This window comes from Anser brachyrhynchus (assembly GCF_964034855.1).
Source record: "Anser brachyrhynchus genome assembly, chromosome: 1".
NCBI classification, from domain to species: Eukaryota; Metazoa; Chordata; class Aves; order Anseriformes; family Anatidae; genus Anser; species Anser brachyrhynchus.
In genome coordinates this window covers 67,645,997-67,665,283 of record NC_137694.1, presented here as the reverse complement: position 1 = coordinate 67,665,283, position 19,287 = coordinate 67,645,997, and the positions used below count along the sequence as shown (strand labels likewise).

Below are 19,287 nucleotides of genomic sequence, written 5' to 3'. Positions count from 1 at the left end.
GTATAATATTTATTTATAATATTTAGATTTGGCAAGATCAGGTATTACAGTACAAGTTCATCAGCTTGTATGGAGGCCTTGTAAAGTGACTGGTACAGATTTGTGCTTCTTTTTCTTACAGTAGAATGGTTTCAAGCATAAGCTATTTAGGAAGTATTGCTCTTTAATTCTGCATATATGGATGGCTTATTATCCTTTTCCCTTTTCCACAGTTGAAAAACATAGACAATACCATGACCATGAAGAAACAGCAGAGATGATAGCAGCCAGGATTGACAGAGATGTTGTAAGTGTTATTGCTACTACAAGAGATATTGCTTAATGTCTGTGAAATTTTGCAGCCCTACTTCTTGGGAAGACTTTTTCCACATGGGAAATTCAGTTCTAGAGGAAAGCATTCTGGACACCCTATGCTTGTGCAGTAGACCTCTAAATGAATAGACAATTGTTCTTTTTTATTAGTAATTTTTCCTTAAAATAGATGGATGGATGGATAGATAGATAGATAGATGTATGTTAAGTTTTCTGAAAAGCTAGAAGTATAAATAGTAATTTTGTGAAGACTAAATTCAGAGACTATGTAATTGTAAACTTTAATTCTACCAATTTAGTGGGACTTAGGCATGTGCAGTATCTAGAACATAACCATATATTAATGTCTGAAGACAGATGTACCATGCACATGCATAAACTAATCTTTTCTGGCCACATAGCAACAATATAGGACAGGTCCTCTGATGTATGCAATATCAAATATCTCCTTGTTTGTTAGTTGTAACGTTCTACTCTTCTACTCTGATGCTGCCCTCAGCAACATCAGGGGGTCTTGAGGGAAGCATGTTGGGGCCTGCTGAATTGCTGTATACGTGCTTCCCAGGGGTTTCTTCTTTTTCCTCCACTTGCTCTATGGAAACAATTCTTCAAAGAGCACTACATCTGTAAAACCACATTCTGACATTCAACGAATAATTTAATACTTTGTGCTAAAGGAGATTATGAAGTTATACGGTTTAGGAAAATGCTGTCCTACACAAATAATTAGATTTTTTTTCATGTGCTGTGAGAGAAAATGTAGTGTGTGAGTTAATTGTGTAATTCCAATCTGAATTTAATAATATTAATGTTTATATTTTAAAAAATTCTACTTGCCCTGAGTTTTGGAAAACAAAAACAAAAACAAAAAAACCCACACTAAAATACTTGACAGGTATGTGAAGTTAAGAACACAATGAATCAAAATATGCAGTTTTCTAGCATCAACTTTGTACAGAAGAAGCTGCTGGTCTCTAAGAGTATAGTTCTTTTGATTTCTTGAATATTACTGCTACAGTTTCAATAGAGTAACTGTAATTTTTCTCCTGTAGCAAATTCTGAACCATATTTTGGATGACATTGAATATTTTGTTACCAAACTTCAAAAAGCTGCTGAAGCATTTGCTGAACTTTCAAAGAGGAAGAAAACTAAGAAAAGTAAAAAGAAAGGACCTGGAGGTAGGAGCTCTTACTGCACACAATTCTGTTTCTCTAAGGATCACCAAAGTAGATAGCAAATATGGCTGTTGTTGTTGTTTGTTTGTTTGTTTGTTTGTTTTTTCTGGAAGGTAGTAATTTTCTTTCACTTTAAGCACAAAAAACATCCATGCATCATACTTTTAGAGAAAAATCTATTAAAAACATTTGCTTGAAATCAGTGGAGAGTGACTGATTAGAGATGCGACTGCAGAATATGCTCACTGTAGTGGTTCTATATTTGCAGCATTTTGTATGTTGATAAATCTATTAAGTGTGTCTTTACATGTTTATTATATCTTTATTATTTATAGAAATTGTGTGAAATATGAATGGATGTACAAAAATCTCAATTTATTTGTTCAACAGAGGGAGTTCTGACTCTCCGTTCAAAACCGCCACCTCCAGATGAGTTTGTTGACTGCTTCCAAAAGTTCAAGCACGGCTTCAATCTTCTGGTAACTACTACTGTAGAGAGGCATGCTATAACAGTTTTTTGCTGGTATAGTTAATGTGAAATATAACATGATCTCTGTCATGCCCTGTTGCTACCAATTCATTTGAGTGCCTGTTTTACTGTATTGCTTTTCCATTGTTTTATTCCACTAATATGAAATGAAGAACTAAAATTCTTGTGAAAGATAAAGAGAAGAAAGAATAAGTAACACAATGAATTTGCTTTTAGTTATTTTTAAGTTGGGTTTCCTTGGATGTTGCTGCTTTTCCAGGAGGTGTGATTGCTTTATTGACTCCCCTGAGGGGGCTGCGGAAGGTCATCTCTTCTTTGGGAATGCAGTAGTCAGGTGTTGTCTTCTAAATTTCCTGGTGCGTTGTGTATAGAGAGAAACCTGGTGGAGCTTAAATGCCTTCCCTGCTGCTGTAAGCCGTTGAAAGGTGGTCACACCATATGGGTAATTGTGAGCCTGGATCTTTGTTGTCTTGGTCTCCACTACTCTTTAAAAAGGAGCAGACCCAAAATGGCTTTTGGGATGCTGCTCCTCAAAGGCTCTATGCAGTGACAAGATGAAAATATTTCTTTCTCTTTCAGCATTGTTGTGTTTCTTCTTTTCATGGCTCTTCAAAACCTTTTACTTGTGAAATTCAAGTTTAAATCATAAAAGGATTTCTAGGAATGTCTGTTGGGGTCACAGCTTTCTTGCATGCTTGCCAGCATCACCAGCTGTGGCCTTAATTTAGTTGTATTCAGTTATGTCCATCAGACTCTCTGTACTTGTTGCCACTTGTTGCCATTACACAGGACCTTTCTGGCCTCAGAACACTCCAGCTGGCAAGTTGCTGTCTTGTTGGAAGTTCTCAACAAGTGGAGGTGCTAACTCAAAAGCCTTCTCCTTGACATCTCCTCTTCTGCAAGTGCTATTAGTGGAAGGCAGCAAGTAGGACACCTTCAGTGCATTTACTTCCACATACTGACTGTCCCTTCCAATTGCTGGGGAAGCTATGCCAAAAAGAAAGTTTGTTCTCACATTCATTGAGTCAAATCTTTGTTTTTCTTCCTCTTGGGGAATTAATTTCGATTGCAGGGCCGTGGGTGATATTTAGAAAAGTAAAGAATATATTAAAAACCTCTATATTAAATGCTGTGATTCTGACCTCAGAGGATTGCTGCTGGGGGGTAAGGGAAGGGGGAGAAAGGGAGAGGCAGGAGATATCTTAGAACATGCTGATCTTTCTCAGTAATAGTGTTTGTAATGTTAATTTATTTCATTATAACTTAATACTGCATTTAAATTAGTTTTTCACTGAGGAAAACCCATGTATCTAAATCTTTATTTTCTGTTCAGGAGTAGAAGCTGTTCTTGTTTTGGTGCTGAGAGCGTCTAGGACATGGTTTCTAATGCTCTTTTGTGAAGATCTGTGCCATACCAGTGTGTTGCTTCAGTGTCATTGCAGAAGCCACAAAAACTTGAAATTTCCTTTCTTAGGCATTTATGTCAGACATGGAGAACTGTATAAAGTGAAGAATCTAGTTTAAAAATAAAAGAATTAGCTAGAAGAATAAGGTCTCTCCCAGTAGAATTGAGACTGTTTTAAAATGCCATGCTGGAAACTGCTAGAAAGTGCCTACCATTTGTCAAAAAACAACAACAACAACAATAACAAAAAACACTTTAGAAAAACCAAAAGAAAGTTGTTGTGTCTGAAGGACAATGTATAGGAAGTTATTAGCACTAAAAACACATCCTCCTTGTTTCTTAATTTGGAGGCACACTCTAGAGGGCTAGATGTAAAAATAGAATGAAGCTAGCCAAAAGTAGTTTGAGGAACAGACAGCAAGATGCAATAAGAATTACTAGAGTTTTTCAAAACACATTCTGGCATGTTTGCTACTTCTGGAGTCTGCAGGGCTGATGGGTCATCACTAAATAAAAGGAATCCTCCAAGAAGTTGTAGCAGAGAAAATATGTAATTTTTTTAATGCATATATTTACATGGAAAAACTTGATAATGGACAATATGTTCATGAAAACCATTGTTTATGGGAAGCACAAGAGAGTATCTGTTTCATGTTGATGAACTGGTAATGGGTTAAAAAACAGAAAATCAAAATGGCAAGTAACAGATAGATGGATAGAAACTCTGTTGAATGGGTACCATTCATCCATCTCTTCCAAAAACTTATGGATAAAGCAGCAAACCATGCACAGTGGTGTGCAACCTCTCAGACTGGCTTTCTTCCTGAGGAAGAGTAATGTTAAGGTAATGTTTATAATTTTTAAAGTAATTTCAGGGCTCTGAGGGACTAAGACAACCAAGTACCCATGAGGTACCCCCCCATGGGGTATGGTAGACAGATATATTTAAAATTATACCTGTATATTATTAAATAATATACCTGTAGACAGGTATATTAAAATTGGAGAAGAAGCAAACATACATATTGCAAAGCAAAATGATGCCTACAAGTCGCTCAGTTTTTTATTTTGTTTCTAACAAGGTCACATACCCTGAAGTTTGTAAAGAAACTGAGCTGCTTTGAGTTCAAATAGAGCTTCCTAGACTCTTGCTTGGCAAAATAGAAAACAATTCATAAGAATGAAATGCTCATTCTCAAAGTCCAGTAAATTCAGCAGTGAAGTCCCATGCACAACTATGCAGAGGCTTTTGCTGTCCAGCATATTCACAGGTTTTCTGGCAAATGGGGAGTGAAGTGACAAGATTTGATGAGGCTACTAAGCTATTCTGGATAGTAAAATTAGACTAATCCTCGGTATGGAAATGTAGAAACACCTCATGATAGCAAATGGTGAATTTACAGATGAAATTCAGTATTGACAGGTAAGATACAAATGGGAAAAACCTCATATATAGAACAAGTCAGAAAAAAAATGCAGGTGTAATACATATTTCTGTGAAAGTAGCATCCATGTTCAATGTTGACGAACCAAGTGAATGCTAAGAGATGTCAGAAAAGACAAAAATGAACAAATAAAGAGCATCAATATGCCAGTATGTTCACTGCCTTTATTTTGTTCCCAGTACAGTGAAATTGAAGAAGGTACAGGGAGGACAAGAATGCTGTAAGGGATGATTATTTAGGCTTTTATTTAGTTTAGAGGAAAAAAAAAAAAAAAGAAGGAGAATGTAATAAATATATAAATGGTTATGAACATCACTGGAAAAAGGGAGGAGAGAAGGATTGCTCAGTTTTCTTTGGAAAAGAACTACAGGGTATTAATGAAACCAAGAGCTGGCACATTTACAAAGGAGATGCTTTTTTACAAAACATATAATTCAGGTGCCAAACTTCTTATTTGCATAGTACATGCTAAGATTTACATGGATTCAAAAACAATTGAATGGATTTATTCACAAGAAGAACCCGTCAGTGGCTATTAATATAAAACACTAGCATTTTGTACTTCTAGTTTCTGAGAAAAGTACTGGTGGATACAAAATATCTTGGGGAAAATTTCTTATGCTTTTGCCTTTTTCTCACATTCTTCCCTTAACATTTGCTCTTAGCTGATGTTGGAGACAAAGCATTGGGCTTGAATGGACCTGTGGTCTCACTTGAGATGGTCATTCTTACATGAAGTATTTATTGTCATAAAAGTTAACTGTTTCTTACAATTTATCATTTTCCCTTTCCCTCAGGCCAAATTGAAGTTCCATATCCAGAATCCTAGTGCAGCTGATCTGGTTCATTTTCTCTTTACCCCACTACATATGGTAAGCTTTTATAATTTTTTCAGTGTTTTCCTTCAGAACTCTTGTATCTGTATGCTCTATAACCTTTTCAAAGATAACGAGATTAAGACGTTGTGTCCCTGGACAGTATCTAAGGAGAAATACGTGTATTTGAGGATGAGGGTCACTTTAGAAAACACGTTACATCATTTTCTGCACATATATCCATCTATTAAATATATTTATTTAAAATATTTTTAGATTTTTGTGTTACAGTTTGAAATTATAATTTTTAATTAACAATTTAAAAAATGTGATAATTTATATTATGCAGGAGGAAAGTTGAATGCACAGCCATATGCCTTAATGGAAGTATGTGTGGTTTTGATCAGTACATTAAAATAACATTGCAAAAGTGGGTCTAAATATAAAATAGTAGGTGACCAGAACAGCAGTTATTTTGCAATAAGTGGTTCATCCATAAGGACATTAGGACACGTTAGCTCCTCAGAAAATATTTGTTTGTTTGAGTAGTAAATGTATCCTAACAGCACTGCAGATACATATTCAATATAACTTCCTTACTTATGATGTGTATGTTCTTTGTGTTATTTTAATACTTGTTTTTAGGTGGTGCAGACAACAGGAGGTCCAGAGCTTGCTAGTACAGTACTAAGTCCCCTTCTTACAAAAGATACTATAGACTTCCTGCAATATACTGTCACCAGTGAGGAAGGACAATTATGGATGTCATTGGGTGACACATGGACCAAAGCCAGGTGAGAAAAAGCTCAAGTTTATTGACACGATCTTAATCATATGGTCCACCCCCAACAAACTTGATACTAATTTGGTGGTATTTGGACTCCTTACAACTATTCTTTGAAGTTTTTGGAAAGGAATCCTTTAGCCTCAGTGGGATTTGGGAATGGTTTGAATTTAGGGGTCACATGGAGGGAGAAAATGCAGACAAAAATTTTTGTTTCCTCCATAGACTCTAGGAGAAGAGACCTAATTACATAACCTTATACCATTATTTTTTTCTGAACTGTCCTTTGCATGCTTGCAACTGCTTTACACCCTTATTTTTCCAACCCAATCATTTGGAATTGATTAAAAATCAGTTTGAAGAAATTGCTATAAAAAGTGAAAAATATGGAAAAAGAGGATACAGATTTTTATTTTCAGTTTCCAATAATGATTACAAGCTAAAAATTTTGATGTCTTTACCTCTTTAAAAGCATCATAATGCTATAGAGAAAATGCCTCAAACTTTTAAAGAGTGTTTATTGGCTGGATCATGTTATGTGTACATACCTTACATGTCATGTTTAATGGATTCACTAGTATGGTTAGGCTTCACTAGAATTTAAGTATGTATTTGTTATTTTTGAGATGAGTATATAGTTTGAAATTACTTAGTAAAATACACAAAAAAAATCTTAAATTGACAAAATGTGTTTTAACTCTGTAATCTTTTGTAGATAAGTACATGTAACAATGATTAAGCATGCAATCACTTCAACTGGAAAGACACCTTGTCTTTTGAATTTATTCATCTTGCTCTTAGATTTGAAATTTGGAAATAAACATCTACCAAGTAGATTTCTTACTTTTTAAATTAATTAATCAATTAAAAAGTGTTCTTGAAAAAGTGACTAAGAAGTGATAAAAGTTAATTGAATGTTTTCCTGGTAAGAAAGGCTTCATAGAAAGCCCTAGAACATGGAGAGAGAAGCATCCTCATAGTAGGGAGTGTAATGTACGAGTGTTTCCCTTCCTTGATCTCACTTTGCTGCTGGAACAATGTCCAAATACATCCTTAGGGCCTGTTGTCCAGCCTGCTACTACAAAATGGGCTGCAAACAGCAATTAGAGCCCCTTGTGACTGCCAGAGAGTTTACCCCAGAAAAGCAGTATCTGCTTGCCTTTACCTGCTCTGAGCTCTGCTGGCTTAACTGCAGCTTGTAGTGGGGCTGGCTGTGGAAATTTCCACAGCGTTGGAGCCCCATGCAGGGAAAATGGATTTCTGTGTAAAATCGTTGGCTCCTCATCTTAGGAACTACCTTCATTATTATCTTAAACCATACTGAAGAAAGTGTGATTGAAAGAGAAACAGCTTATGTTGCATAGGGAAGAATGAAGCACTTAGAATACTGCTAGTTGACCTGTGAAGATTAGATATTTCAGTCTGACTGATCTCAGTATACAGAGGTACACTGTGGTGCCGTTTAGCAAGAGAGATGAATGATGAAACTCAAGGGTTACTGACCTACATCAGGCCTGCTAATGGGAGAGTAATTGCTGACTGTTCCTGCAAGTCGCGTGGCTGACAGCATTTTTCCCTTAATTTTGAGCAATGTCAACAATGAGACTGTTAAGCCACTGTAATGTCAGTTTCCATTTCTGCTTCCACTGTAAAGATACAGTAATTTATATTGCAAGATGGTGCGTCATGCATGGCACAAAGGCAGAGCATGAAAGCATTAATTTAGGTACTGCATATTAGAGTAGGGAATGCTAGTGGAACACTAAAAAGTAATATGGTATTCTAAGAAAATTAATATAAAGTATAAAACATTAAATATACTGATAATTCTTGTGCCTTTTTTTTTTTTTATATATAGTATAAGCTATCCATTGCCTTATTTCTTTAAGGCGTAGCTTGGCCTAAGCTTCTGCGTTTCATATCTATTTTTAGACTTTCTTATACAGTATATACAGTAGGCAGTTTCTTTGAAGTCTTTTGTGTAGTCCTTTAACACGAATAAGGCATTGCAACACTTTCTGCCATCTAACAGTTAAAAAAAAATCCGAGATATGTTTGTGATTGATTCTTCTATTACTCATCCTTTGCTATGATACAGGAATTTGTTGTGTTTTAGCATTGACAAGTCATTATGGCAAAAGTAGTTAGCTTCTTGCTATGCCTTGCAGAAAAGTGGTTATGGTCAATACATATTTTCTGCAAATTTTTTGTGTTCTAGCACAATTGTATCTGTACTGTAATCCCAGCCTCTCCTCTTTATTAACAAAATAAAAAGTATTTCAAGTTTTAGAAAACCTATCAAAATAATATTTTTTATGGCCCTTGATAAAGCTCTCTAATTTGCTTTTCATACAGAGCGGACTGGCCCAAAGACCAGTTTATTCCACCTTATGTCCCTCGTTTCCGAAACGGTTGGGAACCTCCTTTGCTGAACTTCATGGGAGCTCCAAATGAACAAGAACTCAATCATTTGGCTGAGTCTGTGGCAAACTTTGCAGAGCAACAGCGGAAGCAAGAAATAAAAAGATTGTCAACTGAGGTAGGTTAACTATGACAGTGGTTTGTAAATTCGTGGAAAACAACATGAATTACTTTCACAGAAAAATATATTCTGAGACATTGAAGAGACCACTCTCTGATGTCTGCTACATCAGTGCAAGCTTAGTATATTTGCTATAGGAAACCAAATCTGTTCAACCACCAAAATGTGACTAGGAAAAATACAAGGATTTTGCCTACTACCCTCCTTGAACTTGGTGGGTTTTCCCACATCAGTTGAAAGGACAATCCAAGCCCCTAAAGTTTGTTCTGGCCCTTGTCGTGTGCTTTCAGATCCTATTGACTTTGATTGTATATGCTTTAGGCAGAATGTGAACAACGGTGTTTTCAAATGTGCATCCATGCACAGGAACATAAACATAACAAAACAAAAGAAAAATAGGGAATTTTGAATTTCAATTGCTTGTTCATAAATGTAGAATTTAATATTTCTTTTATTGATTTTTTGATACTTTAACTGTTTTGCAAGAAAATATTCACAGGTACTATCAGAGTAATGCCATGTCAGGTAATTTACTTCTGAAAAGTAATTGCCAGTTAGAAGAATTGTTGCACAGGAACATTTTTTCTGTGCTTTTCTCCAACAAAATATGATGAATTTAGAAAAGAAAAAAATATTCTGTTTGGAGAATGGAAACATGCACCTGCATCTAAAGCCTTCAGAGAAATCAGAGTACATTTTCTCACTAACTCTGTGAGTAATGAATAAAGGGGAAAATAAAGGGACTGACTATCAAGATTTTACCTCTAACTTTTTCAGGAGAGTTGGTCAGAAAATGTACTTTGACTTATGTGAAAACTTTAAGAATAGAAGTGATTTTTTTTTTTTTTTTTAATTCACAAAAAAGCTATTGCTATTTTAAACATATGAAAGTTTTAGTTTTGGAAGCTTTTTGGTTTTGAGAGGAGACAAGATTAAATTTAAAACTGTAATGTATTGAACTAGCTGTAGTTTAAATCAAAAGTTAGCTAGTCCAAGTTCCCCTGTTAACATCTGTGGGAAGCACAGCTAAGAATTTTTGAGTTTCAACCTGTAGACTTTTGCATCTTCCTTGGACAGTTTACACCGGTACTATATTCAGAATACATCTTAATGCTATTATATTAATTTTATCTTAATTTTATAATTGTGAGCTTGATAAATATACTAGTGACAAAATGCGCATATGGAAGAAAATGAAGGGGAATGATTTTAGATGGATCACAAATTTTCCATGTTTTTGAAAATTATTTGTCACAGTTGCCATTTCTGGTTTTTTGAGCAGAGCTCTGCTTCCTAGTGTGGAGTTACTGCCTTGAGCATTTGGCATTTCCTGGGAGAGGAGCCTGCCATTTCACCTTTGTGCTGGGAGGTCCTAAGTGTCTGCACAGGAGTGAAACTAAGAAGTAAAAGCAGTTTCTATTTCATGCAGCTTTCATTATGAAAACAACCAAACTTCAGAATACTTTTATGGTTAGGGTATTTTGTCTGAGGCATGGGAAACATTCAGTCTTAGCCTGGTAAAGTTGAGTTCACCATTTACTGTTTATTGGCTGTTGTGGGATGGCTTTCTCTTGCAGAACAACTCTCATGTTGTCTTACTGGAGACAACAAAGTTTCTCCAGAAAACAAAACCAAAAACATTAAATGTGCCTGTGGAAAACGTGTCACAATGAAACTTTGTTTTGATGAACCTCTGCATTTAAAAAATAAAAAAGTGTATACCATGTAAAAAGTCTGCCAAGCAAAGGAGGCTAGCATGGTTCATATTTGATTACTTAAAACATTGTTTGGCTTTATGCCTAATAGGATATAAAAGAATAAATGCACCAAAAAGTATGTTATTGCCTGTGAGTTTTTTCTGAGCAAAAAAAAAATGTTTAGTAAAAGTTAATGGGCACAGTAAATGCAATGTAGCTGTTGCTGTCATCTCCCAAAAAAAGAGCTTCATCAAACATTGTTTCGCTGCTGCTCTACATTGACATGCAGGTTTTATAGTTTACGTTGTGCTCCTTTTAAATTAAAAACAAACAAAAAAAAAAAAAAGGAAAGAAAAGACAAACCAAAACAACACACCACTTTTTCTCCACTTATTATTGATATGTGAAAAGTGCAAAATAGTACTGAAAAAAGGGGCATTTTCTGTTATGATTATTAATGAATACGTATATTGCTTATGTTATATTAGTATATAATAAGTTGAAACATTTTTTTTGGGGGGGGAATACACTGAGATATTTTGGTTTTTTGTGTTTTGGGGATTGCATTCTTCTTGATGTTGGTAATGTTGGTTGGGTTGGTAGGTGTTTGTGCTGACTTAGCCTCTTTGTCCTAGTCTTCAAAAGACCAAATAATAGTAGTAGTAGTAAAAATAATAACAATAATAATAATAGTAATAATAATAATAGTAAGAATAACAGTTCAATGAAGGCATTTGTGTGACTGGTACCTGGGATGTCAAGCCTTAGTTTCATGATTCCTGTGTGGTTTTGGGCAAGTCACTTAACCTTGGTACCTTGGCTCCCTGCACCAGTGCCTCCTGAGCACATCCCCTGGGGGAGAAGTGCTGAGTTGCTTAATAGCCGTGAAATGCGTTAGGTGCTCAGGTGGAAAAGTTGCGCTACTGCAAAATATCTACAGCAAAAGGAGCATTCTGGAGTTGGTGATACTAGGAAAATTATTCTTTCTAAGTCCATCAGAACAGCTTAGTTGACAAATAGTACTGGAAAAATTATATGAGAATTTGTGTCCATGCCTTGCTGCTCATGAGCCCTGTGCCTCAGTGGGTGGTGCAGGTGGGGGTGGAGGCTGGTCCTGCTGGGAGGGCATATTGAGCATGTGCACTGGGAAGCCTTATTCATGAGGTGTTTTTTTCTTTTTCTTTCCAATCCTGTATCCTAAGACGTAGTTGCACATACAGCTCCCACCAAGGGGTTTGAAGGTAGAGTCATCTGAGCGATGGGGACTTCAAATGGCAGTGAAACAGTGGGGAGCTGGTGATGAGAGTCCAGTGAGGCTCAGGAGATGAAAATAATTTCTGTGTGAAGTAAAAATGAGTTCCTGCTTCCTGGGTGTCTTTTGATGTGAGTTACAAAGTCGGTGACACTTGAGAGTTTTTTTTTTCAAAGAGGTTATAATCATGTATTTTTAAAGAAAATTCTGTTTGTATAGGGTGTTTTGTTTTTGTTTTTGTTTTCCCCTCTGTGTGTTTTTAATTTCTTATTACAAACACTCAACACCGTAGGCAAGTGTTTCTGGGTGCCAGGTCAGATACTTGGAGGCAGGCTTGAGGAGGGTGGCTTTTCTGTAGCCACACAGCAAGAAAAAAAGGCCAGGGTATAGAGATTTGGCAACTTGTGGTGAATCTCAGCTGTTCTATCTTGTTGTGCAACTGGATGGTGGTATAAGAAAAAGATCAAGAATGAGCATCCTCAGTTTCATAATCCCCAGAAATGAACTGCTCATCTTGTCTTTCTTTTGGGGAATGGACATTGAAATAATTCTTAATAGAAGAAGAGTATCACTGCTGGATTTAAGGTAGCTTTTTTTTAAAGGAATGCTGCTTAAAAAGAATTTTCTATGTGTGCTTGTAATAAGTTGTGATTGTTTCCTTTAATTATAATCCTTAATTACACGAAGTACTACCTTCCTTTTTGCATTTCTTCTTTGACTTCAATCATGTTCTGTGAGAGGGCGACATAAATGAGCCGCTTGATATTATGATCCTGAAATAGGGTGATAATTTTACTTGGGAGCTTTTATTTCTTACACACACTTATGGTTAGCTAGCTAGAGTTTTCTGGCTTGAAGTGTACATTTAGAACAAAAGCTCAGAGCAGTTTCTCAGTGCCATTTGTTTTAAAGTCATTCAGGCATTGTTTATAACTTTTGTTGCTGTAGAGATACCTAAGAGATGACGCGGACCTTGCCCCAGAGAACTGTTTTTTCTAAAGAATATCCACTGTAATATTAATGCAGGAGGGTGACTTAGGACTGAAATTCTTTTATTCTTATCCTTTTGATCTCTCTGCGTACGTATTTGAAATGCAGAAGCTATTAACATTTCATAGCAGAATGTGAGCACCTGAGAACAAGGACATGGGAGTGCTGGCGGGGAGCACGGGGGCCCTGGATTAGGCGAAGCAGGCAGTGTGTTGCTGTGTGTGACACTAATCCCCTTTTCATCTTTGTCTCTTTTTTGTCTTCCAGCCTCCCAGTGTTCCCGACTACCCTCCGTCTGATGGGTATGCATTCAGTAACACAGTGTACAAAAGAGGGCCTCTGCTGGACCAAGGGGCAGCTGTTGCTGCCTTTAAGCAAACTGTTAGCCGGCATGTAGATAGGTAACACTGAATCAATGTTGTACGTGGTGCTGTGGATAACTGTCCCGACTTATTGCTGCTGGGGTGGTGGTGTCTCTGTTCACCTCTGTTTGTGCCTGGCGCAGATCCTTATTTCTATAAGGCAGCCACTCTGGCTAGCAGTGGCTGTTCTGCTTTTGCTTCTCGCAGGCACATCCATAGGACTCTTTCACTATCATTTCTATGAAACATGTTTATGTATGCTGTTAAATTCTTGCCTTTGTCAAAAATGATACAGCAAAATTCCAATCTGATAGAGAACACAGGATCCTGCTATATGGGTTTAATTTTTATTTTTTTTTCTGCTTTATTTCAAATTTTTAAAAAATTTTTCTTTGCTCTCTTTGGAACTACAAAGAATTACAAGTACACTCTGAGATTCATCTGTCCTTGTTTTGAATGATTGTTTGATTTGTTTAGCTGCTCACTTGCTACTCCTTAGTATCCTGCTTTTGATGTTCTGGGCTGGTGTATAAATGCCCACTTCCAGAATAGTAACTAATTGTTTCTTCCATTCTCATTATGAACAAAGCTACAAAGTGTTTGCATAGCAACCATGGTCTTCTTGCACATCCTCTTTCATCCCCTTCATTTTAGCCTAAATCTGAATAGATGGTGAAACGCAGTGATCCTTGGAGTCTCAACCCCGTTGGCATGTAGAATTTCTGCTGGTACAAGCTGTGGAAGTAAATCAGTAAAGTAGTGCTATAATTGCGTCCCCACACCAAACCGTATTCCTTATGTACTGTTTGAAGAGTATTTTAGCTCATGTGCCATGGAAGGTGCTTAAACTAAACTTTTGTGATCAGATTGCTGGTAAAAACAGTGTTGATACAAGTCATAATTTGCATAACCCCTAATTTTGAGCTATGAGCTAGAAGATGCTGTTGTTAATCTGCATGCAAATGAATTCCCAAGTGGTGTGCAGGGTGAAGACTCCATTGTTCTTCTGAATTTTGTATTTATTCTTTGTAACAACAGCAACCATAATGGTCATCTCTAATCATTTTCTCCATCTTGGTTACTTTGAGGGTTCTTGTCTGAGGACCACTCAGCTTGCAATCTAAATGATCTGCGCTAGAAATTCTTTTCTCTTTTATCTGTAATGCAATAAGACCTGTTTTGTCCTTTCAGAGCAAGAATGAAAGTAATGCAAAGGCTGTTGCCTCTATTTCAGGTTTAGAGAATGGGGCTTATTGCATTGACCCATTGATGATATCAGCATATCTGGCTGTAACTGAATGAGTCATCCAAGCTTCCTTTGTAGAAGGCAAAGAGAAAGGCGTGTTTCTAAGAAGCAGGTCACGTCAGGTGAAGTCAGTCTTTTGAAAGATGTGAAATGAGACATGCAGTGGTGGTGCCTCTTTCTTACCAGTGATGGCAGGAGGGAGTCTAGATGGCTGGTACTGATGCAGACGTTTACGGTGTGCCACTATTTCCTGATCCAACGCGATGTAAACTTCCATTTGTTGATTGGCTCTCGAGACACATAATACATTCCTGGTAGGAGTTCCTTATTGGGTGAAAGCTGTTAATATGTATTACCCTTAGTAACTTCCATTTAAAGATAAATTGTAAAGCACCTGTGAAGAAGCAGGTGCAGAGGGAAGGAGGTTTGGGGGGAAGGAACAAGAAATACAAGCTGGATGTTTCAGCCTCAGTTTGCTGGTCCTTGTTGAAAGCTGGCTTTCACGAGCAGTCTGAAGGCAGTGACTGAGCCACCCACTACCTGTGCAGAGACATGCAGGTCCAAAGAGCACGTAATCACAGAGAACTTGAGTGAGCCTTATTCCAGTGTGCCAGGACCTCCAGTACGGCATGCTTTCCTTGGGTGACTTAAACTAAGCATCAGGATCTTAAACTTCCAGTGCGTTACTAGCTATATCAAGGGCTCTGTCTAATGCTGAAAGAGCACTGAACAGTTTTTCAAAAAGTTGTAAGGTGTTTCAAAATAGCATGCCATTTAGTTGTTTTTGTACTGTCATTTCTGGAACAGCACCCTGGGGCTCAGTGCAATCTATCGGGCTCTCCTGCAGCGTGCACAGCAGAGCTGCAGTTACAGCATATCTGGCAGGCAATAGGAGAAGGCAGCAGAAGATTGGTGGATGGAAGCTCTGGGGGCATTTGTACCCAACATAAACAGTTTGGCTCATTAAGGTGGGCTTGAGGAGTTATCATCTCTTCAGCAGTATATAGCCACTGTCCAGCCCATGTGCTGGGGATATTGCTGTTGATTGCACCAGACTGGGGTAACACTGAAGCATAAGTGCATAAGCTATTATTATTAATAATATTAATAATAATAATAATCCTTCCTGAGTTATGTCTTTTGGAGGGATTGGGATAGCTAGCAGTCGACTAGGCAGGAAGACACAGTTAATAAAATGAGATTGGAAAGGCAGTCTACCAGTAATACTACCTTCAGAGGTGGGTTAGTCATATCCCCAAACTAATAAGAAAGCACCTCAAAATTATATAAATTTTGAGTGGGTGGCTGAAAAAATTGGGATTACTCACATGTCTCTAAACCTCATAATAGGTATTCTGAAGGCTGTGGTTTATCCCATGTTTTTTGCTCTCTCCTTTAAATGCTCTAAGTGTTTTGTCTTTCTTTCAAAATAATACATTTTCAATCTAAATATGACTGTTTCATTGTTCTGCTCTTCAAGTCAAGTGAGACAGTTCTCCACAGCCATGCAATAGCTAGGTAACTCCTGGATTGCTGAGGCACACACCTGGGATCCATTGCTGCACAGCACCAACATCAGCAGACATCTGCATTTGTATCCCTGTGCTGTGATGTTGTATGCCAAGCCATTGTTTGTTTATTTTTTTTGCTGTTGTGTTTTTTTTATTATTTTTGTTTGTTTGTTTGTTTTATCATTGTTTTGTTTTAAGCTTTACTGTTTGGTAAGGATTTGGGTTTTTAAGTGTTATTTACAATAGGTGAGTAATGTTACTGTTTCTTTTGGATGTATTTTGAGGGGGGTGGGGGACTTCTTACTTTGAAGAGGTAGCACATTAAAGAAACTAGTAACTTGTAACCCAAAGGCAACGTGAACAGATCTTTCCTCAAGGAAAAGAATGCTGCTGATGTATGCTGTGGTATGCTTTACTTTACAACGAACCCTGCTCTTAATTGATGCAATAATTTGAGATTCTTAGAGGTTATGATATCTTATAAACAATTAAGAAAACTGATCTGCAGCAGGCAAGCATTTCTTGGAGTTTAATTCCATTGGTATCAATGTCAATGTGACTTGAAGCTTAATTTATAATGAATGCTAGAAAGACAATTTAGTGCAAAGCACAAGATACTAAGTGTATACCAAGTATATTCATTTATTAGTATGGGAAATGATTGTTTAACCTACTGTAGTTCTCTATAAGAAATAAGACTAAATATAATGTGCATATTTATCTTAATAAACTGGCACCTGCAAATCCAAGTAATTATCATACACATTGCAAGCAGTGAGCCAATAAAGATTATCAGTTCTTAAGGTTCATGCAACTCAACCACATTTTTCTTTTTTTCTTTTCTTGATGTGTACATATTTAGTAAGTATGTTGTGAATAGACAGTTCTATAGCAGCAGCAAGTTATGTTCTTTTTGTTGTTTAAATGTTTTGCGGGTTGTTGAAAGAGGGTGTTTTATCTATATTTTTATTTGCTTGAATGTCTCACTGAACAATAGTCTGATCTTTGCATTGCAGAAATTATGAAGCACACAATAAAACGCAGTCCAAGAAATATGCCAAATGCAAGTACGAGTTTATGGCAAGAAACAACAGTGAGCTTTCTGTCATGAAAGAAGAGATAGTAGAGGTAACTTTTTTGCAAAGAGATGACACAAATTTCTGGTACTAGTCAAAGCTGAGGGTACCTTTCCTGTGGGCAGCAGTAAGGACTTCAATGTTTTTATCTGATTGATCTCCATTAATATGGAAAGTTCAATTAATTTGTTTTGCATCGTAGACAAGATAAACAGAAATCCTGTGCTGAGTTACAGCTCATTGCTCTAGAGATTCATGCTGTAAATATAATTGTGTGTTTCTCCTGTCTTCTCATTTAAAAGCATCATTTGGTAGTATGTAAATAACTGGCTCTGTCAAACACTACCTGTGTACACACAGTGAAAGACTGTCCTTTCCTGGAAGCTATGGTACCCTGAGAGACAGACAAAAATGTAGAGGGGAGGAAGTAACAGAGAGAAAATGTTGTGTATAAGGCTGCACTGCTCATAGTCAGAACCCAGATTTCTGCTGGCCATCCTGCTCCAGTTCCTTCTTTACTCAGAAATGCACTCTCTCCAAATTTGTGCTGTCGTAGAGTCATGCATTTTCCCTTGGGTTGTTAGCAGTTTTTCCTTTTGTTAGCACACAGGCTGTAGAGATGCCAGCCTCTCTGTACAAGTACTTGATTTTTATTCCACTGTGTTGTCCTGCACATGTCTGAGTTCACACAGGTTCATTTGCATGCTTTTCTACCATATTCTTTCTTGAGAGTCACATTTTGAAAAGTGAATTACTATGATGTAGAATTACTTATGGTGATAATCAAGGAAGCCTACAGGGCTGTGTAACATCTGTGTAAGATCTGTTGACAATCACAGAACCTGGCAAAGTTATGATTTTGTTTGGAAATGATGTAAATGCTGGCAGGAGGAAAGTCAGAAAAAATGTGTAATTATGTTACCAAATTATTTCAGATTCTGGATGACAGAAAGCAGTGGTGGAAGGTTCGGAATAAAAGCGGCAATGCAGGCTTTGTGCCAAACAACATTTTGGACCCTCTGAGGAATTATGAAGGTGGTCTAGGATTGCCAGAACCTGTGTATACCCGCACCATCCAGGTACCATCCACTCCTTGGGAGACAAAATTTCTTTTGAAGAGTGTGTGTGTACTTGTTTGTGCGTGCACAAAGCAGGAAGAGATTCACAGCAAAGCTAAAATAATTTCATAGTCTACTGATATGTCAAAAGATGTATGTTTCTTTTACAGGCTGAAGTTTATTTCTGTATTGCATGGAGTCTAACAAGAGAATAAAGTTGATAGAGATATAGCAAAGTCTTTTCCTTTAGAGCTTTTTTTCTGGTTATTTACTTAGAGGTGGTAATTTCCACCCTAATGGATGTTTATGCATTTATTTTAATTGCAAATATCTTTTGTGCATTGATAGCTGTTGATGCCAAAGAAGGAGTTTGAATTATTTAAGGTAGGGTATTCTTTGTTACTTCTAGGAAAGTGAACACTAGTTTTTCTTTTTATTTCTTTTTATTTTCTCTCTTTGTGTGTGTTTCAATCTTAGTTTCAAATTTATTTAATTACAGTAATTTTGGAGTTGTAAAAAACAGGTGTCTTTGCTTTTGAATTCACGAAGTAGTTATTTTCAATTATTATTCCTGTGCATCATCAGCAATTTAGTTTACTAAACTAATTTTGGTTTTATTTCTTTCATATTATACTACAGAATTAACTTTATATATATATATATGCTGAACAGAATTAGAGGGTAAAACATTAAAAAACAAATAAACAAAACACCAAACCCCGTATCTCCCCCCCAATCTTACATCAGTGCAATTGTCTGCCTGAGTAAGGATTTAAAGACTTAAAGGATAAAGTTGTAATATATATTTTTACACCAAATTTAAGTTGTCTGGAGGCTCATAAAATAAAATATCATATTTTATAAGTTCTGTTTCTTCCCTCTTATATCTAATGATTTTGAAAAATTAGGCAAACAATTTCAGATTAAGCAGAAATTCCAGGCCTGACTCTAAATGAGACTTTCAGTCCAAATGGAAGCCAAACTTCTGTTGAAACTTGAAGTTGAATTAAATGTTATTTAATCTAATATTTGTTCCTTGTGCCTACATGCACCAGCTGTTGACTGAAAAACAAGAAATGCCATAATGTTATTGTTAACAGTTTATTGCAGACTCATCTAAAAGTTC

At 36.6% G+C, this 19,287-nt stretch overlaps 1 protein-coding gene across 10 annotated transcripts in view; it reads left to right on the top strand.

Moving 5' to 3' along the window:
* Window positions 1–19,287, top strand: part of EPS8 (EGFR pathway substrate 8, signaling adaptor) — a 134,101-nt gene that overhangs the window by 96,438 nt on the left and 18,376 nt on the right. For 8 of the 10 annotated variants that reach the window (XM_080562218.1, XM_080562216.1, XM_080562219.1 and 5 more), the window contains 9 exons: window positions 213–286; window positions 1,365–1,491; window positions 1,879–1,967; window positions 5,626–5,700; window positions 6,289–6,437; window positions 8,783–8,966; window positions 13,176–13,309; window positions 17,044–17,155; window positions 18,039–18,182. In XM_080562218.1, the coding sequence (XP_080418344.1) occupies window positions 213–286; window positions 1,365–1,491; window positions 1,879–1,967; window positions 5,626–5,700; window positions 6,289–6,437; window positions 8,783–8,966; window positions 13,176–13,309; window positions 17,044–17,155; window positions 18,039–18,182 (1,088 nt within the window). The remainder of the gene's footprint in view (window positions 1–212; window positions 287–1,364; window positions 1,492–1,878; window positions 1,968–5,625; window positions 5,701–6,288; window positions 6,438–8,782; window positions 8,967–13,175; window positions 13,310–17,043; window positions 17,156–18,038; window positions 18,183–19,287) is intronic. The other 2 variants (XM_080562222.1, XM_080562214.1) reach the window with 1 other exon arrangement.